The sequence below is a fragment of the Octopus sinensis genome, linkage group LG24 (assembly GCF_006345805.1).
Source record: "Octopus sinensis linkage group LG24, ASM634580v1, whole genome shotgun sequence".
NCBI classification, from domain to species: Eukaryota; Metazoa; Mollusca; class Cephalopoda; order Octopoda; family Octopodidae; genus Octopus; species Octopus sinensis.
Window position 1 is genome coordinate 19618816 of NC_043020.1, and position 26227 is coordinate 19645042.

General features: G+C 35.1%; 1 protein-coding gene across 1 annotated transcript in view; it reads left to right on the forward strand.

Moving 5' to 3' along the window:
* The window catches only part of LOC115223815 (tumor susceptibility gene 101 protein), a 57103-nt gene extending 41689 nt beyond the window's left edge, over positions 1-15414 (forward strand). Inside the window, exons 7-12 of the mRNA XM_029794486.2 lie at positions 643-885; positions 3522-3649; positions 7663-7755; positions 8709-8842; positions 11231-11333; positions 14187-15414. Coding sequence (XP_029650346.1) covers positions 643-885; positions 3522-3649; positions 7663-7755; positions 8709-8842; positions 11231-11333; positions 14187-14276 — 791 coding nt within the window. The 3' untranslated portion in view covers positions 14277-15414. The remainder of the gene's footprint in view (positions 1-642; positions 886-3521; positions 3650-7662; positions 7756-8708; positions 8843-11230; positions 11334-14186) is intronic.
* The last annotated feature ends 10813 nt before the right edge of the window (positions 15415-26227 follow it).

Genomic DNA, 26227 nt, shown 5'->3' on the forward strand with positions numbered 1-26227 from the left:
GAGATATTCTGAGTTAGTGTCTTTTTACACATTCACATATCTTCTTCCGTCTTGCTAAGACACTTAGTTATGCTAATATAACTGCCAATGAAGTACAGCTTTGACACAGCTCACACCATTATGTAGAAGACACCTTCACATAGCCAGCACAAAAGTGTAGCTAGTATTGAACCATACAAAACCCACACACATGCGCTATTCGAAATACATCTTATATACAGATAAAGTGCAGTAACAATATACCAGCACTATGTACAGTAATACTAATGTTATCTATTGCAGACTAACTATATATTAATACAAATACGATATACTAACTTTATAATACAATTTGTGATATACTATGTTCTTTTATTATTATATATTAATATAAATATTCATTAATATTTGAAATTACTAACTATATACAATATATTAACACTGTGATATATTTCTTGGTTTCTCTCTCTCTCTCGTGTGTATATATATATATATATATATATACATTCACACATGTACACACACACACATATATATATACACACACATAGATATGTATATGTATATATATATATATATATATATATATATATATATATATACACACATGCATACACACACACACTAAACCAACATTTATGTTTTCTAATTCCATCGTTTCAGGTCCTTACATGCCAAGTCCTGCAACTTCAAGCAGTATACCTCCATATCCTCTTCCTTATACTGCACCACAGACCACTGCTAGCTCTTATTACCCATCTAATTTAAATAACCCTCTACCGTACCCTGCACATCCTCAATACCCTTTGTACAACACTCCCTACCTTGGATACCCAGCTTACTCTGAATCGACTTCGTCGGTTACCACTCCAACACCTATGTTTGGGCTCAACTCAACTACATCAGGTAATTCACACTTAGTCCACACATTATTTTCTATCACACCAACACATTTTGCTTCTTTGTATTTCTGCTGTTGGTTTCATGTTTTTTTTTAAATTTTGTTTTTTGTTTTGTTTTAATAGTTTTTAGTGAGTTTTATGTATTTTTGAACCAAATTTGTAGGTGAAGCTCCAAGTGTCTGACTGATGGTGATTGCTAACATTACTGCTTTGTTGTGGTATGCATTGATGCTCAGAAGTTGTGGTTGATATTGTAGTTGTAGTCACTTACAAATGTGGGTTCCACAAGGAGTGGCACTGGCAATCAATTCATTTAGAAAAGGAACAACTCTAAATAAGGACTTAGAGAAGGTAGAAGGAGTCTCTTTAGTTCTATCAAAGACATCTATAGTGTTGGTGACATGATAAAATGGATTTAGTCTAATCTGTAAACTGGTTGGTGATAGGACGAGCATCCAATTGTAATAACCATGCTAAAATCATAACATAAACAGTAACCAGGAATGGCAGTTTTCTTTGTGTGTGTGTTATGGGGGGAAGGATGAGAAGAGGAGATATTTGAAGTTGAGGATAAGATAAATAGAAATGAAATAAAATGAGATGAGACAGAAAGGCTAGATCTGAAGTAATAACTAATTCAGTGTGTGTGCCAGACACTTAGTCAACCTATGCTAGCATGGAAATCGTACGAAGTTCTCTTAGCAAGTGGTTTGATCTCACTGCTCTGAATCTTGAGCATATACAAGTACCCTTAAGTATAGGTTCAGATCAGCCAAACTTTGAGTATGAAATTCGATGGCTATGAATTATGGCTGCCTAGGTATAGGTATGGCTGTGGTAAGAAGTTTACTTCTCAACCGCATGGTTCTGGGTTCAGTCCAACTGCACAGCACCTTGGGTAGGTGTCTTCTACTATAGTCCTAGGCCAACCAAAACCTTGTGAATGTATTTAGTAGATGGAAACTAAAACATTGTCGTATATATATGTGTGAGTGACCTTATCTTGACATCATGTAAAGGAGTGTCAAGCAGTGTCATTCATTTCTAATATTCTCCATGGTTATGGGGTAATACTACCTTGCTTGGAAACAGGTGAGGGTTTGCATAGAAAATCTTCCCCAATAAACTCTGTCTGACCCATGGAAAAGTGAATGTGGCTATGATGTATCTGTTCTAAGGTGGTAGATTTAACCCATCACCCAATTTAATATCAACACAACCACCACCATCCTCTAGCTCAAAAATATCCTTTCGTTGACTCCAGTTAGTTGTAAGCTTTCAGACCAGATCTGCAGTGTGAGAATAAATCAAAAGCTGTGGGGTTTTCCCCTGAAGTCTCAGTTGTTTTATAGAGGTGGAGGCAAGACAAAATAAAGGTCATGATGTTGACCCTTCTATCTTTGATGTGACAGACACTTCTATTTTTTAAAGTAACTTTTCTGACACAATTGCATTCATTTTTCTGTTCAGCTTTAAACTTTCAATATTCAGATTATTCTATTAAATGTAATCCTTGTTCATTCACATTGTTTTGAATTAATCTTGCATTATCTTGTAACTTCAAGATTTCAATGATGTGCTTGTTTAGTTTTAGAATGACATTGTAGAGTAGGTGTGATAGGCCAGATCTAGTCAGTTTGAACATGAAACAGAATATTTGAGCCAAACACGACCAGTTTTAATGCTAAAGGGTTAAATGTGATTTCAAGACTTTGATATTCTTAACAATCCATCACAGAATTTTAACCTTGTGTGTGACTATTTGTTGTACTGTGGGTGGGTAGATGTTAGTATAGTTTTTGCAGTGGTGATGACACAGTATTTTGATATTCTATGATAGTGTGTGTGTGTGGATACTGGTGTAGTTCTGTAGTTATAATAACACATCATCTAGATATTTTGTGGCAGTGTGTGATTTGTCAGTGTTTTTTAGCCTCAATTCAGTCCTTGTCAAGCAAACTTATGATCAGAGACATTCCAGTGATGGCCACCATGTCATTTTTAGATGTGTATAGGACCACATTATCTAATGTGTCCTTTCTTTATTTGAAAGAGTGTAATTTGAGGGTGATTCAGCTGCTGTTTCAACCAGATTGAGTAACCATGAGGAGGCTTTCTCATATGATTATATGGCTGTGATGTACACAAGTTTGTTTTTTGTGTGTTTGCTGTGATACTTTCCTTTATACAGTGACATGATAGTTAACCATGCGTAACTGTTCATCGCTAATCTATGTTAATTTATGAATTAATCATAATTTATTCAGTGATAATTTATGAATATTTAACCATGTTTATTCAGTGTTAATTTATGAATATTTAACCTGTTTGATACCAATCTACCTTCTGCTTTTATAGTACAAACTTCCTGTTTCCAAGTGACCTGAATTAAAATTTCATATTAATTTATGTTCCAAACATCAACTTAATAATGACAAAGTTATATCAAATTCTTCATTATTTTTTAAACTTATTAAAACAAAGGTGTTTTTAACAGAAATATGGTAACAAAAGTTTAACCATTTTTAGTACATGTTACTATATGAATATTTACCAGTATTTACTCTATGTTAATGATATGAGCTTTTAACAGTATTTACAATAAGTTTTTAATACTTGTTTTCTCTTCACCTCATTCAGGAACTCATTTAACACAAACAGTATCTGGTACAAGTACTGTGACAGAGGAACACATTAAGGCCTCACTGATATCTGCTGTGGAAGAGACACTGAAACGTCGTCTAAAGGAAACATTTGCCCAAGCTCAGGTCTGCAACACTCATGTAGTCTTATAAATCTTCCTTAATCTCTAACTTAACAAAATTATAACTAAGAACTTTTGTTTTAGTCCCAGGTCAATCATAGCTGAGCAGACCTATGATCAAAGGCATTCAGGCTTGTGACCAACTGTTCTTTTTAAGGGATTTCTCAAAACTACATTACATAGTACTGCAATAATTATTTGGCAAACTTGATACTAGAAGTGACTCATATTTCTGGATTTTCTAGTTTTTTCGAGACAGTCTAAATCATCATCATCAGCCATTTTCCATGCTGGCATGGGTTGGACAGTTTGACAGGAGCTGACCAGTTGAAGAGCTGTTCAGGTTCTGTGTCTGTTTTGGCATGGTTCCTAATCCACTTAACATTCCTCAAATATACCATACTGTATCATGTATACAGTATAATGTTTATAGGGAGAAAATTAGATGAAATAATGAACATGATTTTACTTAACAGATACAGGTACAAATTAATACACATCTAAAGCAGAGTGTATTTAATCTTTATTAATCCACTTAAAAAAGTAAAGAACAAAATTACTTTTAACACACTGCGTATAAATTAACCAACTTCAAAAACAGTCTGTTTACTCAGTACAGTATATTGCACAGTATTCCCCGATTTTTGAAAGCCATATAAGAGGTCAGGTACTGTATAATTATTGTACTTAATGACTTACTAAGTGCAAAGATATACAAGACACACCTCAATACTGGCAGGCCATTTCTTGGGCTTCAGTTTGCCTGTAACCTGAACACTGATTTTCAGTTAAAATGGAGACTAATTTGTTTAGGGAGCAAAAAATTGTGCCTTATCAGATATATAAGACGGCAGAATGTAATTTGAAGGAAATTTAGCTGTTATTTCTTACAGGCTGAGTAACTGCATAGAGCCTCCCCATTGAATCCACTCATCAACTCACTAAAATCCCCATGCCTAAAATTACCTTCTGAGTTCAAATACTACCATGGTTCTTCGATATATTTTACATTTTGCTCCAGCCCTAGGTCATTCTTCATTGAGCAGGCCTGTGATCAAAAGAACCTCCAACCATGATCGATCTGTCTTTTTGTATATCTAAGACTACATTTTACATTATGTCCATCATTTTCTAAGATGGTTTGAGTGTGATTTGAGGGAGATTTGGTTGTTATTTCCTGCAAGTCAAGTGACCGTATAGAGGAGCCCACATTGGATCAATAAATAATATATATCAAGTGAATGATTCTTACCTTCCTTTAATCTTTGGCTTGAGTTAGACATTATTGGATAAGCAAAATCTATAGATCAGTAGATAAACTGCTGCAAACCTCTATGTTCTGAATTCAATTCTTGCTAAGGTCAACTTTACTTTTCATGCATCCAAGGGTCAATAAAACAAACTCTACATCAAGTACTGGAGTCAGTTTGCTTGAATCTATTCCTTCCCTGCAAATTTCTAACTTTGAATGTAAGAAATTATTTAGAGCATTTACTAATGTGTTTTATCATCTTCATCTATGAAGGATGTGAAAGAACAGAAACAGGTCATCAGCCTGAATGTTTTGCAGTATTTACAATTTTTCATTCTTCCATTCTGTATTCAATTCCACAAGGATCTTCCATCTTTCTGAAATTAATTTGTTCATTCCAGATGGTAGTGGAGAGTCAGTTTTTTTCCTTCAGCCTTCTGAGGAGGTCCTTTCTATCATTTACCCTTCTAAGTAATTGTTATGTCTCTATTCAGAATTGTTGTAATCCTTATAATGTTGGATTATTATAATGCCCACTTCAGGTACCACAGTATAGTTATTAACTCAGAAAGACATTACTGTCAACACAGTCTAACACATACTGTCTCGTACTCTCCTATTTATAGTGACTTATCATACCACTTGTCACATGGGAGGGTTGTACCATTATTACTAATTCTCTACATCTCCCCTTTTAAGTTTTTCTTAAGAAATGTCATTTTATTTAGCAATAATTTTTTTTAATTTACCCCACCTCCCTTTTCTGAGGCATCACTTCCCATTCAAACTGCTCCAGTCTTTGAAATGTCATCCTGGCTGTATGTGGCTGAGCATCATCCTGATGGAAGAACACCTCTTGTCTTGAAGCCAAAGATGGTCGTTTCTCTTCTGGTGTTGACTTAAAACCGCTCAAGCTGTTCATAGTAGATCTCCTTTGTCATCGTTTGGTTTGGGTTTAAAAGTTCAAAATGGACTAAACCTTTCATATCCCACCAAACAGATAACAACACCTTACGTGGGTAAAAAAGGTTCATTCGTGAAGCATGACAGCAAAGAAGAGCACACATTCACTCTCTGCGCATGATTAGACTCGGAAAGTTTGTGAGGAACCCATCGACCTAATTTCCTGACTTTTCTGATGGCACACAGGTATCAATGAATGGTTGAATGACCAAACCCAAGCTTCTCTGCTAGTTCCTCAACAGTTATGGTGGGATTTTGTTCCACCAGGGTTTTCAGACATCCTCGTCATGCTCTGTAGATCTTCCAGGACAAGGTTCATCTTCTAGGCTGTAGTTTCTAGCTCAGAATTTCTGGAACCACTATTGACACTGGTTTACGCTTATTGTCCAATTCCCATATACTGCATTAATACTCGATTTTTCATTGCGTTGTTGCCGTTATTGAACTCATAAAGCAAAATATGCCAAATATGCTCCTTTGTCACTTCCATTATAGTTTTGATAAAATAGTTGTTAAAATCAATCTGACTCTTCAAAACTTGCACTAAGAATAAACACAAGGTAAAATTACTACCTGCTTTTATAGCAAGTTGGTGCAGATAGTCTATCCCATCCCCCTCCAACTTTTAGTTCATGCAATTGAAAAATCGCATTATTAACCCTTTCGTTACTATATTTCTGACCAAAATACACCCCTTATGCGTTTCAATTAATTTCTAACATAATCATAAATTTAGTCTGATTTCATTAAACAACTATAACTTTTTTATTTATCAATATATTAATGTGATTTTTGGAAGATAATTTAATGAAATGTTCTCAACCAATTCTATACTATAATTTTTGTCACAAAGTGACTCTAATTGCAGGTAGATACAGATAAAATTATTGAAATTTTGTTCAAACATCGCTATAGAAAATGGGTTATTTAGCTAATATTCAATTGGGTATACAACAAAATTTTACGATAGAATTTGTTATTCTGGGTAACTTTCTGATACCCATAATAATATTTATGGCAAAATAGGCCTTAATTTCATTTAAGGTTGTGGGAAACCACTAACTATCCTTTCTTTCGCTTTGTTTACATTTAGCGTAACGGTTCGTTTCTGCCATAATGATTTCAAATAGGCTCATTCGAAAAAGTAAAAAGAAATAGTCTAAGGCTTTACTGTCCTGGGAAAGTCTGTGGCTTGGTCCAGTTTCTTCAGAAAAATCACCGAAAGAAACAGTTTTTAAATTTTCACTCCATTCAGGTGCCAATTCATTTTCTCTATCGCTGTCGGAGCTCTCGGATTCACTGTTTTCACTTTCGGAAAATGAAACATCAGATTCATTATCAAATACCACGTGCTTTTTTTTTCAGTCATAGAGTTAGATTTATGAAGGTCTTAAGTAGAAAATCCTTCGAATTCTGACTCGCTGCTTAATATAATGAAATTCGTATCCATTTTTTGTCAGAATTACAAATTTTGAAAACACAATAGGAACAAATTTCGGAAAAAATTCTCCCAAAATTCACGGAATTAAAATTATACTTCGATCGTTGTACAAAACTGTAGATAAACTGTTTACGAAGTATAATCAGTGTTTTCACGAATGTACTAAAGAGATTTGCTCTGATATTCTCATTTAAATATGAATAGGTAAATACAGGCGGTTTGGTCACATTAGCCCAAATTTTTTTTGGGCGGTTTGGTAATGAAAGGGTTAATGGGATGACCCAATATTTCCTTTGTGCTGAATTACCGTGACTATATATAAAATCCTAAAGCTTCTCCTCTAAAATCTATAAACTTTCAGGCTGAAATGGATACGCTGTATAAAACACAGAATGACCTTCAAAAAGGTCGTGAGTGTCTGGAGAAGATGATGAAATCTTTGGAACAAGAGAAGGTTTGTATTGAAATAAAAATCTCTATGTTGTCAGCTGGTATTATTAAGGTGGTGGCAGGGCAGGGGTTCATTTAGCTAATCTTTTAGTCTTTTACACATTTCTGCCATTTTGACTGCAGCCATGGGGTTTTAGTTGAAGAAATCAGCCCCAAGACTTACTCTTTGTAAGCCTAGTACTTATTCTATTGGTTACCTTTGCCAAACTGCTAAGTTACAGGGACATAAACACACCAACATCAGTTGTCAAACGATGCTGAGGGTACAAACACACACAGATACACACAAATATATATACATTTATATGTATACAACAGGCTTCTTCCAGTTTCCATCTACAAAATCCACTCACAAGGCTTTTGTCGGCCCAAAGCTATATTAGAAGACATTTACCCAAAGTGTCATGCGGTGGGACTGAACCTGGAGCCATATGGTTGGGAAACAAGCTTCTTACCACACAGCCACCCCTGCACACTTTTACATTCTAAGTTAATATTATCAAGTCAATAAAGTACTGGGGGTTATTTGTCTGTCCCCACCCCATTCACTGAATTTGTCACTTTATGGTGCAGGCATGTTTATGTAGTGAGCTTACTTCCAAATCATATGTCCTGAGTTCAATCCCAAGGTACTGTGCAATGGGAATGAACCCGAAACCACATGGTTGTAATGCTGGCACCTGAAATATATTACTGCACACAAGTAGATGTGAAAAATTAGCAAATAAAAGAAACAGAATTAATGAAAGTTATTTATTCAGAGATGCCGTTTGCATGGAAAAACAACAGTTAAGTTAATGTGGTGAGATCATCAAAAATCTCTTTAAGAAAATTTTTTTGTCTTGTATGTGTGTGTTCAGGATAAAGTAATTAAGACTTTTTCGCTAGCTGGGGAGTGAAACTGTTGTCATGTTAATCCAAACCATTGATGTATTAGAATGTTGTTTGTCATTTCAGGATGAGGTGGAGAAGAATATTTCTATACTGAAGGAGAAAAATGCTGAACTGAAAGAAACCTTGAACAAAATGGAGAACCAGGGAGAACTTAAAATTGATGAAGCTGTTGTTACTACAACACCACTCTACAGACAGTATGTTTAATCTATTTGTACTAGGAATGGTCAATTGCCATTCATTTATACAAATGTACATACAAAAAAACGTGTGCATATGTGACTGACTACAAATACATAGAGCAGAACACAGCATGAAAAAGAAAATAAATAAAAAAATTCTTTCAGTAATTTATCATAGTTGTTTACAAATAGTGAATTTAAAACTTGAAATGAAAACATTAAAATTAGACAAGGATAGACTTAAACACTTTTTTAAAAAAAGCCTTCCGCTTCCCTCAGCCCCAACCTCTTGGTATTTATTTTAGGGGCCACTAAGCATAACCAACCCTTTAGATTCAGATCACTCTGTCAAATGTATTGCTTATTGATTCACATTGTTTTCAGTAAATTATGCATTATCTTGTAGCTTCAAGATTTCAATGATGTGATGACTTATTTCTAGAATGACATTGGAGAGGCTGGAAATGGCCAGTTTGAACAAAGAATGAGTAGAATATTTTAGTCAGTTTAAATGCTAAAGGGTTAAAGGAGGTCCTGGTGGCAAATGTAGCATGGATGAACCTGCCTGCTGCTGCTGGGAGATGATATTGTTTATTGTCCACTTTCAATTGCATTCCATTTTCATACCATCATCATCGTCATCATACGTTCATTTCCCTTGCTTGCATGAGTTGAATGGCTTCACAGGAACTGACAAGGCCCGGGACCACATCAGGCTCCATAATCTGTTTTTGCTTAGTTTCTAAGGTTAGATGCCCCTCCTAATACCAACCTCTTTATAGAGTGTACGGGGTGCTTTTTATGTGACTCTATCACCAGTGCTTTTTAAGTGGCACCATCACTACTCTTTTTATATGACACCTTAATTTTAGGATTTCAGTTCTGTTGTGGTGGGTGAATCTTCTTGAGTATAGCTAAAGGAAGGTGAAATATTTCTGTGGATAAAATGTTGGACAACTGAGTAAAGAACGAACGTGTCTGAGACTGTCTTCCTTTTCAAAAGATATTGTAACTTATCATTGTTCAGGTTAACCCAGAACAAATGGTTCTAGGGCCCACAGGTAATCGAGATTCAAGTGCTGCCCACAGCAAGTGTGGGGCAAGGTGTACTTAGAGTTTGACAGTTGCTCTTCCTCTGCACTGATTATTGTGTGCATTCCCAGCACAGTTGCTGTGTAGTGACTTAGATCAAGCTTTATTCAGCAGACCTTTGATCAAAGGCATTCCAATTGTGACAACCCCATCTCTTTCCTATATGTCAGACCACATTATCTAATGTGTTCTCTTTTTTAAAAACATTTAGGCATGATTTTTGGGAGATTTAGCTGTTTTTCTTGCAGATTAACTTCATAGAGACTCCGCTGCTGGTTCAACCCAGCATGGTATATGGGCAGGTTAATGAGTTTAATGATATTGCAGCTATTTCTATGTGAGAGAGAGAGAGAAGTTCGTTGAATGGGAGAGATACTGTTTTTAGGATGATGATGTGGTTCTCTGAGGTGGTGTTTCAGGGTGTTTGAAGGTAGGTATTCAAACCTGACCATTCCATCTTCTTTTCTGGCATATTTGGGATTACTTTATGTTGTGCAGTTATACACATTTAAGGCAGTAGTCTAGTACTTTGGGAAGTTGTGGCTTTCTTGCAGGTTGAACATCTGCGTAGAGGCTTTATTGTTTAACCCTTTAGCATTTAAATTGGCTTTACTCAGCCCAAAACTTTCTACCTGTTTTATATTCAAACTGGCCAGATCTGGCTTTTCACACCTACCTAACAATGCCATTCTAAAAATAAGCATTACATTTGACAGATTAATCCAAACATTAAAGTATTGATTTGATGTTGCTTCAGTTAGCCCTTCCTTAAAAACATCTCACTGGTATTCTGTTAAAAGTTGCCTACAGAATGCTACTGTTCCATGTACATGTGTGCTTGTCCTACATTAGAAACATGTGGTTGGTGTTTTGTCCTGTCCACATGTGTGTATTTGTAGCAATTTGTTCATTATTCCTTTTAACTAACTCTAGAGATAGTAAAGTTTGGCTGTAAAGGAGGCAGTTTTTCTGAAGAGTGTAACATGTGGTTCCTTTCTAGGTCACTCAACAGATCTGGTTTCTCACACACACACACACACACACACACACACGGTCATGCTCACAAACTCTCATACTGTCATGTAGGGAAATGTGCACCATCAGGCATAGGCATACAAACACATGTCCACACATCCTGTACAAGTATGCACACAGTTTTGTAGCTATGCACATATACGTATTCATATAGACATGCATGCAGTTATGCAGACACATGCACACTCTCTCTCTCTCTCTCTCTCTCCCTCCCTCCTTCCCTCAACTGTTCCTCTTCTTCCTTACTGCATATATATTTTGTTCATTTCATTTCAGATTGTTGAATGCATTTGCTAAAGAACAAGCTATAGAAGATACCATTTATTATCTAGGAGAAGCTTTACGAAGAAGTGTTATTGATCTTGATATCTTTCTCAAAGTAAGTAACCTGCTCACCCTTACCATAGAAGCATTAGTCTTTCTCTTCCTTCAATTTCTCTAGCAGACACTTCTCTAAGACTAAGACCTACCTTCCTGGCTGACCCAGAAAGGGGGTTGCCTTGTTGTTTCTTCAGTAACCTGTTAAATGCTTCCTAATAAATATCCTTTCTGTTCTCTGTATTGAAACCTTTTGTTCAGTTTTACTTCTATTTTCCTTTGCTAGCATGGGTTGGATGGAGGTTCATTCAAGATAACATTTTAGAGTTAGTTGCCCTTTCTGTTGTCAGTTCTTATCCCTCACTCAGTTTTTATTCCACTGGCCTTCACATGTGCAGGTAAACAGGGAATGTAAATATCCCATTATTGTTTCGTTCTAATGTCAACATTCACACACACGCATGGAGCAGGCTTCCATGAAGTTTCCATCTATCAGTTTCACTCACTGAGTATTAATCATCTTAAGGTTATAATAGATGACACTCTCTGAGATAGAACTTGAAACCATGCAGTTATGAAATAATACCCACATCCACCCACCCAAGCCTGCAGCTGTATAATCCTGTAACCCCTAAATTATCATCATTTTAACATCCACTTTTCTATGCTTGCATGGGCCAGACAGAATTTACTGAGGTAGGTTTTCCTCAGGCGGATGCCCTTCCCATTGCTAACCCTTGTTTGTTTCCAAACAAGGAGATATTTCCCCCCCTGACCAGACGTGTTCTTGCAGAATGTTGGAAAGGAATGACACTGCTTTTATGAAGCAATTAGCATGCCGTATCCAAATAAAAAGACACAACCATATCAACATGCACATGCACAAATATATATATACATGCATGCATGCTTACATACATACATTGAGCTTCTTTCAGTTTCCATCTACTAAATCCACTCACTGGGCTTTGGTTGGCCCATGGCTATACTAGGGGACACTTACCCAAGGTGTCGCATACTGGGGCTGAACCCAGAACCACATGGTGAGGAAGCAAACTTCTTACGACACAGCCCATTGCAGCTGTCAAAATACAGAGAAAGTTTACTGAAGTCTAAAAAACTGTAAAACTTACATCCATCACCAGATATTCTAATGAATTGAATGAAATAATACTTATTAAAACATAAAGGGGTTATAGAGCTGTCAGTTTTGTTTATTTCTTTCCATAAGAGCAATAGACACAGAACAAGATCTACATTTTGTTGCATAACATTTAAATGTTCTCTCAAAGAAAAAACTAAGATAGTGACCACAAGCACCAGTGATGGACTTTGTGTTGTTATGTAATCAATGAAGTGGCTATTTTTTTTTTTAAATAAGGCCCACACAAATCAGCTTAGTATGTCCCTTAAAAAAAACTCCTAGCTCTTTGAAATAGAGATGACATTAGTGAATAAAGTAACATATTCAGTGCATCAGCCACATCTTCAGCAAACTGCCTACTGTCTTAAATAGGGACTTTATGAATCAGTAGTGGGGTTCTTTGGCTCTTGCTATCAATGGTTTTGTTTATTTTGACCTTCTCGTAATGTAGGATAAGGTTGAGAAAATTAGATATTGAACAAAGGATTTTTGGAAAATAATTTTTCTCAATGTTTTCACTTCCGCCTGTCATGATTATATTTCCAGTGACTGGACTGCCACTGTGTTCCTATAATTTTCAATATGTTTTATATTTTGGAAGACTATCTGTAAAAATCTCGATAAATTAGTACATTTGGCTAGTATTGACCAACTGAACTTAATGAAACACATAAAGCAAAAATTCCTGAAAGTTAAAATCTAACATTAAGACTTATGAGAGACTCAGATCTGTATGTTCCTAACACCTCAACAAAAATAATAATAATAATAATAAAAATAATGGTGGTGGTGGTGGTGGTAGTAGTAGTAGTAGTAAAGGTAGTAGTAGTTTCAAATTTTATTCTACAGCCAGCAATTTTAAGGGAAAAGGTTAGTCAATTACATCAACTCTACTGTTCAATTGGTGCTTATTTTATCAATCCTAAAAGGATGAAAGGCAAAATTGACCTTGGCAGAATTTGAACCCAGAATGTAAAGAACTGGAAAAAATGCCTAGCATTTTGTCTGAAGACCTGAAATTTTAGAGTGGAGGTTAATCAGTTACATCAACCCCAGTATTTGACTGGTATTTCATTTTATCACTCTGAGAGGGATGAAAGGCAAAGTTGACTGTTGCAGGATTTGAGTTCAGAATGCAAAGAGTCTAAGCCAACCTCCACTGTCTACTTTGGTATGGGTTTTACAGCTTAATGCCCATCCTAACACCAACCGTTTTACAGAAGCACCCAGTCCATTCTGAAGTGGTTAGCATTAGGAAGGGCATCAAGCCATAAAAACCATGCCGAAACAAACAGATGAGCTTGGCACAGTCCTCTGGCTTGCCATCTCCTGTCAAACTGTAAGACCCCTGCCAGCATGGAAAACAGACATTAAATGATAGTGATGAATTGTTTCTAATGTAAGCACAAAGCCATCAATGCCAGTACTTGACTGATACTTTAATAATGATAACGGTTTCAAATTTGGCACAAGGCCACCAATTTCGGGGAAGGAGCTAAGTTGATTATATCGTATCCAGTGCTCAACTGGTACTTATATTATTGACCCTGAAAGGAGGAAATGAAAATTTGAACCCAGAACGTAAAGACAAATGAAATGCCACTAAGCATTTTATTCAGTATGGTAACAATTCTACCAGCTCACCACCAGAGTTAATAATAATAATAAATGTTCTTTTCTTTTCTTTTTATTGAATTTAATTTGTGAATTTGGAAAGTTCAGTTTTACTGATATCTTTATTCTCTTTATTTATCTGTTCTTTTCCCACAGCAAGTCCGTGAGTTGTCACGACACCAATTCATGCTGCGTGCCATAATTCAGAAGTGTCGTGAGAAGGCCGGTCTACCGGCACTCACATAAATTTTCTTCCAACTGCAACAACAACAACTAGGGCCCAAGAAACCTCTACCAGATTCTCAAATGGTCTTTTATTTATATTGCCTTCGATTCTTTTCTTTTATATTTCTGTTTTGTTTCTTATCAGCATAAGATTTGATGATCAAGGGGTGGGGGGGACATTAAACAAACGAAAGTGAACAGGCATATTTCTGTTTCTTTATATAACACATTATTACAAATTTTTTTTATTTAAATTGTTACTGGTTCAACCCCCATCCCACCCCCCAACCCTTTTTCCCCTACACTTCTGCATCCTACAGACAAAAAAACTTTTTAACATTTTTAACCTTTGTTAAATTCTGTTTTGAAACTACTCGCGCATGCATACACACACACACACACAGAGAGATTATAGTTTGTTCTTCTAATCCTCAGTATATTTGCTCTGTCCAGAACAAATTGAAATGGACATATTAGATATCTTGTTTCACTCATGTAGAACACTCAAATCATTCGAACTGGGTAGATTATAACAATGTTGATTTATTTATTTTATAATGATTTTTGTAATAATAATAACAGCAACATTAATAATCATGATGATGATGATAATAAACTGAACTGCATAATTTATTCATTGGCTAATTTTCAATTATTTTGTTATTAGTTGCACCCCCTTTGTAGAAATGTGCAATTCTTGCTTATTTCTATAAGCAGTAATGATAGCTATCATACACACACACACACATGAGAAAGAGAACAATATTTGTTTCTCTGCATATATATATATATATATATATATATATATATACACACACATGCACACACACACACACAGGATAAAGTGGCTGAGTGTTTTGGACATCAAATCAAATGCTGTCTGTTCCAGCACTTTGCATTCTGAGTTCGAATTCCACCTTGGTGCCGATGGCTTGGTTTAATCACCCAACCAAAGGAGAACCTTTTGCAACCCACAAGTGACTGACACAAGCACCTACATATATATACACACACACACACACATACAATTATACATACAATCAGACTCTCTCCTTACACTGGGTGGTTCTTATCAAAAGAATAAATCCATATATTTTACTCCCACCTCACTCCTCTTCTCTTTAATTCTATTATGTTAATAAAAAAAAAATGAAATTTGTATTTTCTGACCTTATTTAGTCAGTTTTAAAAACAAAGGAAAAAAAGACAATGCTTTATTATTTGTCAAACACTGTATAAATATATTGGAATGCAGATTTCCCATGCTGTGTTTGCTGACACATATTGTGGTGTGGTGTAGAGAGGCTGTGTGTTTAGTATACAGTTACTTGTTAGCATAGCACTATAGAAGCATCAGCTATTATTTACATGTCACACACACATTCAGATGACCATATTGCATGGGAGTAACTGACATGATGAATTGACAAACTTATTTGGGTGTAGGACAAAAGCCTTGTGGTATTTGCTCTGACCCTTTGAATTCATTTCCTGCTGGGGTCAAAATTCTTTTGAAGATTCATAAAATAAAATACCAGTCAAGTGGATTGGCAGATCCCTAGTGGTATTTATTTGTGTCTTTGCATCCTTAATTCTTGTGTGGTTGACCTTTAATGTGTTGCCCAGTTTAACACTCCTCAACAATCCTTGGAGACCTTTAGCAGAATATAGCATGTTGTAAAGATTTGGACGAGGTCTGCTTTGAGGATAATGTCTTCCTTTCCTCTTGCCTGAGAATATTGGTGGGATAAAAGGAAGGTCCTAAGAAGCTATAGGGTTTCAGGCCCTGCACTTCCCACTCTCATTTAACGAAATAATAAACAACCTAGAAGTTGAATATAAAACACATCTCAGAAGATGCCCCAGTCTGTTTGGCTGTAAGTGGGTACCACATTGCAGGAATAACTCACTGTGGTAATCAGTGGCAGCACTGCAATTGACAAGTGTTAGTTTACGTGCATGTGTGTTATATGTATGAATGTATGTCTATGTAGATGTGTCTATATATATATATATATATATATATGTCTGTGTGTGTGTGTGTGTGTGTATAAATAAAAGAGCAAGAATGAGAAAAGGTGAATGCTAATCTATCTGTATACAGTTGTATGTTCAATACATTCAGACCTTTCTCCTACCTTTACACATACACAACCTCTCCTGTAGCAACATCGGATACTTAGCTTTCACATGTTTCACTCTGTATGGCTTCAAATAGCTACCACACAACAAAAACAACTTGCTATGGTAAACAATGGGAACACTGAAAATGACATGTTTTTCTTAGCTCGTGGTGCTAAATTCTTGTGTCAGTCATTTGGGTTGTGAAACCATTCCAGACCAGAGAACCACAATTGTCTTCTTCCATCGGATCTGCTTCTCGCCATTGGTTGGTTTTGATGGCAGCAGCTCTACGCAATGGCCTTGTTTAACTCTTTAACACACAGCAACATCCTTCCACTAAGTGACATCGTATTTGGAAATGCAAAATCTGAGTAATGAGAGAGGGAAGCTTCAATTTTGAATTAAATATAATATATATACATAATAATGTAATAGTTATATTAAAATAAATATATTTACTAAACGATATGTATCGAGTACACTTTTGTTTATAATATTTCTTGCAGATTCAATAATAGCAATACATACATGCATATATATATATATATATATATATATAGCAATAAGAAAATGGAGGGGATCGATAGTTGGTGTTCATCAACTTATAGACATTATATTATGTTTATTTATTTATTTTTTAAAAAAGACAATTATAGCAATATACATACATGTATAACATATTATGCTTTACATATAAAATATATTAATATATAAAAATACCAGTAATTATTAAAATATATAAAATATATAATGGGATAAAATCTTAGAGCTGTTTCAGCCAAATGGCCATCGTACCCCACTTCTATCCCTTCAGTGAACTGAAGTATTTGGTAGATAAGATTAAGGTACTTGAGTGTGTCTCTGGGCTTCATCAGAGAGATTAGAAAATTCATAAGGTCAAGTTATAAATACAGATACATACATATATACATAATTTTACATATACATGCATATACATAAACACATATACATATATCAAGATGTATATGCATACAAAGGAATCAATTATCATTATTATTATTAGGTGTATTATATTATTCTTATTAGATAAAGAATAAACAGAGGTAGGAGAAAGTTATTAAAAGAGAAATAACAGTGCAATTTTTAAAAAATCAATGTATCTTAAGATTATTGTAATTATGAAGGAACGAAAAGGTGCATACATGGAGAGTATATATATATATATATATATATATATATGTCTGTGTGTGTGTGTGTGTGTGTATAAATAAAAGAGCAAGAATGAGAAAAGGTGAATGCTAATCTATCTGTATACAGTTGTATGTTCAATACATTCAGACCTTTCTCCTACCTTTACACATACACAACCTCTCCTGTAGCAACATCGGATACTTAGCTTTCACATGTTTCACTCTGTATGGCTTCAAATAGCTACCACACAACAAAAACAACTTGCTATGGTAAACAATGGGAACACTGAAAATGACATGTTTTTCTTAGCTCGTGGTGCTAAATTCTTGTGTCAGTCATTTGGGTTGTGAAACCATTCCAGACCAGAGAACCACAATTGTCTTCTTCCATCGGATCTGCTTCTCGCCATTGGTTGGTTTTGATGGCAGCAGCTCTACGCAATGGCCTTGTTTAACTCTTTAACACACAGCAACATCCTTCCACTAAGTGACATCGTATTTGGAAATGCAAAATCTGAGTAATGAGAGAGGGAAGCTTCAATTTTGAATTAAATATAAATATATATACATAATAATGTAATAGTTATATTAAAATAAATATATTTACTAAACGATATGTATCGAGTACACTTTTGTTTATAATATTTCTTGCAGATTCAATAATAGCAATACATACATGCATATATATATATATATATATATATAGCAATAAGAAAATGGAGGGGATCGATAGTTGGTGTTCATCAACTTATAGACATTATATTATGTTTATTTATTTATTTTTTAAAAAAGACAATTATAGCAATATACATACATGTATAACATATTATGCTTTACATATAAAATATATTAATATATAAAAATACCAGTAATTATTAAAATATATAAAATATATAATGGGATAAAATCTTAGAGCTGTTTCAGCCAAATGGCCATCGTACCCCACTTCTATCCCTTCAGTGAACTGAAGTATTTGGTAGATAAGATTAAGGTACTTGAGTGTGTCTCTGGGCTTCATCAGAGAGATTAGAAAATTCATAAGGTCAAGTTATAAATACAGATACATACATATATACATAATTTTACATATACATGCATATACATAAACACATATACATATATCAAGATGTATATGCATACAAAGGAATCAATTATCATTATTATTATTAGGTGTATTATATTATTCTTATTAGATAAAGAATAAACAGAGGTAGGAGAAAGTTATTAAAAGAGAAATAACAGTGCAATTTTTAAAAAATCAATGTATCTTAAGATTATTGTAATTATGAAGGAACGAAAAGGTGCATACATGGAGAGTATATATATATATATATATATATATATATTATATAATTAGGGCTTAGTAAAATAAATTACTTTGCCACATACTGAACTTAGTAGAAAATTTCTCTCAGATAATGTTTACTCCAGATAGCTCACGAAGGTTTGGGGGTAAATACAGAAAAATATCACAAGTACATAGATCGTTTGAGTACGTCAACGTTTCAAGATTAGCCAAATAAAATCAGCATTTCTTTCGTCAGCTCAAAATTTCTTAATTTGGATTTGGAAACACTAAAAAGAAGGAACTTTACCTATCAGGGAACTTGTCGCTTCAGATGAACCACTCCAACTAAACAGTGTCAACAAATTCAAAACGCGCAGGCGTAAAATTCTGCACTCCCCATTCCACCCAAGTGGTCTATCTAGCAAACATTATATTTTAACCGCGAGAACCGAGGCAGTATGACCGAGAGAAATTAATTATAATATCAACAATTGAGGGTAAAATTAATTAATTAATCAATTTCACCAAGTGTTCAGTATGTAAAAGGACCATTTAAGGCGAATTCAAAATATTACATTATATAATTAGGGCTTAGTAAAATAAATTACTTTGCCACATACTGAACTTAGTAGAAATAGCAGCCTCGTTTCTCGCGGTTAAAATATAATGTTTGCTAGATAGACCACGTGGGTGGAATGGGGAGTGCAGAATTTTACGCCTGCGCGTTTTGAATTTGTTGACACTGTTTAGTTGGAGTGGTTCATCTGAAGCGACAAGTTCACTGATAGGTAAAGTTCCTTCTTTTTAGTGTTTCCAAATCCAAATTAAGAAATTTTGAGCTGACGAAAGAAATGCTGATTTTATTTGGCTAATCTTGAAACGTTGACGTACTCAAACGATCTATGTACTTGTGATATTTTTCTGTATTTACCCCCAAACCTTCGTGAGCTATCTGGAGTAAACATTATCTGAGTGAAATTTTCTTTAAGTAGTAGAAATGCTAAGAAAATTTTTTTTTGGCTGCTATTTCTACTAAGTTCAGTATGTGGCAAAGTAATTTATTTTACTAAGCCCTAATTATATAATGTAATATTTTGAATTTGCCTTAAATGGTCCTTTTACATACTGAACACTTGGTGAAATTGATTAATTAATTAATTTTACCCTCAATTGTTGATATATATATATATATATATATACTAAGCAATAAAGGGTTTAGCAACGAATTGCCTTACCACATACCGAATTTAGAAATAGCAGTCAAAGAGTTATAGCTATTTCTTCTACCAAAAAGGGAGATCTCAGTAAAAACAGCAATTGGAAGGCAGACACAAACAGGTAAGAGAGAATGAATTAACGGCAATCTATCATACATTTTTAAGTTATCTACGGACGTACGTTTCGAAATCAAGTTTTTAGGAAAGCATAAGAATTAAATATTAAATATTAAATAATTCTATCTTACCGAAACTTCTTTTCTCTTCAGCGTAGAATACTATAATCATAAATGATTATATATTGATTTTGAGATACTAGAAGGCACCAACTCAACTCAGTATCAGAGCGAGCTAGAACCCGCAACTAGTATCACCGAATTCAACGTGTGAATGAAACGATTGTGTCACCAGCCCCTTCCCACCCGCGTGTAGCCAAAACAAGATGCTGTGGTCATCTACTGAGATAAAATATGGTTATCCGTAATAATGAAGGGTGAAATTAATTAATTTGGAATAATTATCAATTACACCAAGTAGTCTTCGGCATGTAAAAGCCTCATTCGAGGAAAATTTAAGTAATACTAAGCAATAAAGGGTTTAGCAACGAATTGCCTTACCACATACCGAATTTAGAAATAGCAGTCAAAGAGTTATAGCTATTTCTTCTACCAAAAAGGGAGATCTCAGTAAAAACAGCAATTGGAAGGCAGACACAAACAGGTAAGAGAGAATGAATTGACGGCAATCTATCATACATTTTTAAGTTATCTACGGACGTACGTTTCGAAATCAAGTTTTTAGGAAAGCATAAGAATTAAATATTAAATATTAAATAATTCTATCTTACCGAAACTTCTTTTCTCTTCAGCGTAGAATACTATAATCATAAATGATTATATATTGAATTTTGAGATACTAGAAGGCACCAACTCAACTCAGTATCAGAGCGAGCTAGAACCCGCAACTAGTATCACCGAATTCAACGTGTGAATGAAACGATTGTGTCACCAGCCCCTTCCCACCCGCGTGTAGCCAAAACAAGATGCTGTGGTCATCTACTGAGATAAAATATGGTTATCCGTAATAATGAAGGGTGAAATTAATTAATTTGGAATAATTATCAATTACATCAAGTAGTCTTCGGCATGTAAAAGCCTCATTCGAGGAAAATTTAAGTAATACTAAGCAATAAAGGGTTTAGCAACGAATTGCCTTACCACATACCGAATTTAGAAATAGCAGTCAAAGAGTTATAGCTATTTCTTCTACCAAAAAGGGAGATCTCAGTAAAAACAGCAATTGGAAGGCAGACACAAACAGGTAAGAGAGAATGAATTGACGGCAATCTATCATACATTTTTAAGTTATCTACGGATGTACGTTTCGAAATCAAGTTTTTAGGAAAGCATAAGAATTAAATATTAAATATTAAATAATTCTATCTTACCGAAACTTCTTTTCTCTTCAACGTAGAATACTATAATCATAAATGATTATATATTGAATTTTGAGATACTAGAAGGCACCAACTCAACTCAGTATCAGAGCGAGCTAGAACCCGCAACTAGTATCACCGAATTCAACGTGTGAATGAAACGATTGTGTCACCAGCCCCTTCCCACCCGCGTGTAGCCAAAACAAGATGCTGTGGTCATCTACTGAGATAAAATATGGTTATCCGTAATAATGAAGGGTGAAATTAATTAATTTGGAATAATTATCAATTACACCAAGTAGTCTTCGGCATGTAAAAGCCTCATTCGAGGAAAATTTAAGTAATACTAAGCAATAAAGGGTTTAGCAACGAATTGCCTTACCACATACCGAATTAGAAATAGCAGTCAAAGAGTTATAGCTATTTCTTCTACCAAAAAGGGAGATCTCAGTAAAAACAGCAATTGGAAGGCAGACACAAACAGGTAAGAGAGAATGAATTGACGGCAATCTATCATACATTTTTAAGTTATCTACGGACGTACGTTTCGAAATCAAGTTTTTAGGAAAGCATAAGAATCAAATATTAAATATTAAATAATTCTATCTTACCGAAACTTCTTTTCTCTTCAAAGAAGTAAAAGAATATATATATATATAAAAGAAGTAAAAGAATATATATATATATATATTCTTTTACTTCTTTTAGTCATTTGACTGTGGAGCACTGCCTTTAGTTGAACAAAATGACCCCAGGGCTAATTCTTGTAAGCCTAGTAATTATTCTCAGTCTCTTTTGCCAAATTGTAAACATACCAACATCAGTTGTCAAGCGATGGTGGGAGAACAAACAAACAAATACATACATATATGTGTATATATATGCAACGGGCTTCTTTCAGTTTCTGTCTACCAAATCCACTCACAAGGCTTTGGTTTTCCCCAAGTCTATAGTAGAAGTCACTTGCTCAAGATGCCTCACAGTGAGACTGAACCTGGAACCATGTGGTTGGGAAGTAAGCTTCTTACCACACAGCCACTCCTGTGCCTATATCTAATTGATAACATAGAAACTACACCAGTAACTCGAGACCCAAGAATTCTATGCCAGCACAATTGCCAAAGGGTTTGACCAGTGCTTTGACACAGGCCTCTAGGCTGTTGAGTTACTGATGTATCTGTAATTAATGTACTCTACATTATGTATTGAGTTCTATTTTTCCTTTTTGTACAAACTATCCCATATATATATATAATATGTATGCATATACTTACACACACACACACCAGTAAACATATAAATGCAAAACAGGATGGTAAAAGAAACAGTACTCAAATGCCAAAGGTAGAATGATATGCTTTTATTAAAGTTGCAAAAGTTTTCAAAAACGCTTATCAGAGTTTGACGTTACTGTTTGTTAGACGGTTGTGATCATACTCTAGGATCACAACTGTCAGACAATCGATAACATGAAACTCTGAGTAGCAGCTTGTGAAGATTTTTACAAATTTAATAAAAGTATATATAAGAGCAGGCATAGCTGTGCGGTATAAAGTTTCCTTCCCAACCACACGGTTCCAGGTTCTGTCGCACTGCATGGCACCCTGGGCATGTCTTCAACTATAGCATCAGGCCAACCAAAGCCTTGTGAGTGGATTTGGTTGATAGAAACAACAAGCAGCCATTGTATTTCCTGTTTCTCTCATTTGCTATATATATATGGAGGTGCAATGGTCCAGTGGTTAGGGCAGCGGACTCGCAGTTGTAGGATTGTGGTTTCAATTCCTAGACCGGGTAATGTGAGTGTTTATTGAGCTAAAACTCCAGAGGATTCGGCAGTGGGTGGTGGCAATCCCTGCTGTACTCTTTCGCCGCAGCTTTCTCTCACTCTTTCTTCTGTTAGCCTGCTCGCTCAACCAGCGGGGTGGTGTCATTTGAAGGCTGAAATAATGCAAAGCGCATTGTGACCAGCGATGTGTAGCAACATCTACTAGCCTGGTCAGTCACATGATCACGTGATATATATATATATATCAGGATGCTTTATGGCCAACCAGTTAAGAAGTTCACTTCACAAGCACAAGGGGTTGGTTTTAATCCAACTGTGAGGCATTTTGGGCAAATGTTTCCATCTATGGTGTCAGGTCGACCTATAACTTGTGAGTGGAATTCTGTATATGGATGGAATGTAGTTGTAATTCCAAAGGCAAATCCTTTTCACACTGTCACAGTGTGATTCTGCCTGAGAGTTGCTTTAAAAGTACGTGTGGCTGGGGAATGCTGATCCACTTACACATGAATTCAGAGTTAAGGAATTCAGTCAACCAAACAATTGAACCCTTATTACTGAAAAACCATGGAGAACAACTTGAGACTGTGTGGACTGAGATCCCATTGATAGGCCTTTGATATTTAGAAATTAGGTGTTAACACTTATGATGTGCAAATTAATATCTCAAGTTTTCTGTAGCTACTGTAATTGTTGAGTATATAAACAGATTGGTTGCTTGTCTCTTTAGAATTGGTCAAATTGATGTAAACCCTACTGATGAGAATACATTTGAAAATCGTTTGAGGTTTTTTTTTTCTTTTTTTTTTTTCAGTCTCAGGAGAAACAACTATATTGACTCTGTTTATAAAGATTGTATCTAGGTTATAAATTATGTATATCTTGATATACATGTATATGTGTGTGTATATGTATATATATATACACACACACATGCGTTTGTATCTTTCATTTTCTACTTATTTCAATCATTTGATTGCAGCCATGCTGGGGCACTGCCTTGAAGAATTTTAGTGAAACAAATCAACCCCAGATCTTCTTTTTTGGTAATTCTGTTAATTTTCCTATTGGTCTCTTTTGCCAGACCAATAAATCATGGGGATGTAAACAAACCAACACCAGTCAAACTGTGGTGGGAGACAAACATGAACACACACACACACAGACACGTGTGTGTTTGAGGGGGGGGGGTCTTTCAGTTTCTGTCTACCAAATCCACTCACAAGGCTTTGGCTGGCCCAGGGCTATAGTTGACACTTGCCCAAGGTGTCATGCAGTGGGAGTAAACCTGAAATTGTGGTTGGGAAGCAGTATTAAATATTACACAATTTTCAAAGGGGTGCAAAACCCCAATTAAATCTGTACCTATCCCCTAAGATTATATTAGAGAGTTCTGTTAGTCCTCTGCAGCTACAAAATGTTAAGATCATTAAAATTGGGCTACAAGTATTCAAAGTTGTAAAAGCAGATAAAAATTAAATTTTGGCTTCTAATTAATTCTGCCTCCCATGCTATGACACCACACACACACACACCACCACACCACCACCCCACCACACACTATCAATGTTGACTCAGTAAATCATCAGCTGGAAGTTGAAATCTTTATCAAAATTTATTATACGTCATTCAATTTAGATATTGAGTCCTCCTTGTTGGTAAATAATCCATTATAACAATTAATAATTCTTAAAATTGCTTTAGCATTTAAACTGGCCATTTCCTGCCCAAATATTCTACTTGTTTTATGTTCAAACCAGCCAGATCTGGCCTCTCTCACCTACGCTACAATGTTCTAAAAATACACAATCACATCATTGAAATCTCAAAGCTATGAGATAATACTGGATTAATTCACAACAATGTGAATAAATATTACATTTGATATTGGAATCTGAATGCTAAAGGTTTAAGATATATATGTATTTCTTTACTACCCACAAGGAGCTAAACACAGAGGGGGACAAACGGATTAAGTCTATTACATCGACCCTAGTGCGTAACTGGTACTTAATTTAATCGACCCCGAAAGGATGAAAGGCTAAGTCGACCTTAGCAGAATTTGAACCCAGAACGTAACGGCAGACGAAATACGGCTACGAATTTCGCCCGGTGTGCTAACGTTTCTGCCAGCTCGCCGCCCTAAAATATATATGGTTTAGAATATATATGGACACACATACAAGCATATGCATGTTATATTGAATTTTATACAACACAGAAGAAATCTTTATAAGGAATTGTGTAAGTTCCCTGTTTACAAAAGTGATGATGTCTCCTATTAACGGCAGGATTAGACTGCTTTTGATTATACAAGTAATACAGTTGGCTCTCAATTCAGTTGAGTCTTTCGTATAGTAACAAAAGAATAGCAGCAACTCTGCACTTATTAATATACAGGGCAAGTTTGAATAGGAAAATTTATACTTTTTTTTTTTGCATGCAACTCATGTTTTGGGGGCTGGAGGGGGAGAGTTAGTGTTTGTATTTAACAATTTTCTTTTTTAGTTTTGCCAATATAAATGATAAAGTTCCAGTAAGAGACAGATAAAGAGCAACAATTTTAACAGCCACAATTTCAACCATGTCTTTCTGTCTTGGAACAGCTGCTTATAATATGTAATGTAATTTTTGTTGGGGAAAATCTTAGTTGTGTTGTTTCTCTCACTGGATTAACAGCAACAACAGGTTTAAACTAAAATCTATCTTCTACTCCCCACTATTACCATTATCCATAATTTCTGTATATATGAAGATATTTGTTAATAAAATATCAGTTTCAAAGCATTTAAATAAACATTTCACTGTAAATAATACAATTTTCTTTACTTTGACAACAGGAGTTTGTTGCTTATGGATCTTCCCTCTTGATTTCTTTCTTGTATCTGGCTATCAGCAGTTTAAACTTTGTTGCAGGAAAGCTTATTAAGTTCAGTTACCATAAGATTAAGAATTGAGCATAGTAGGA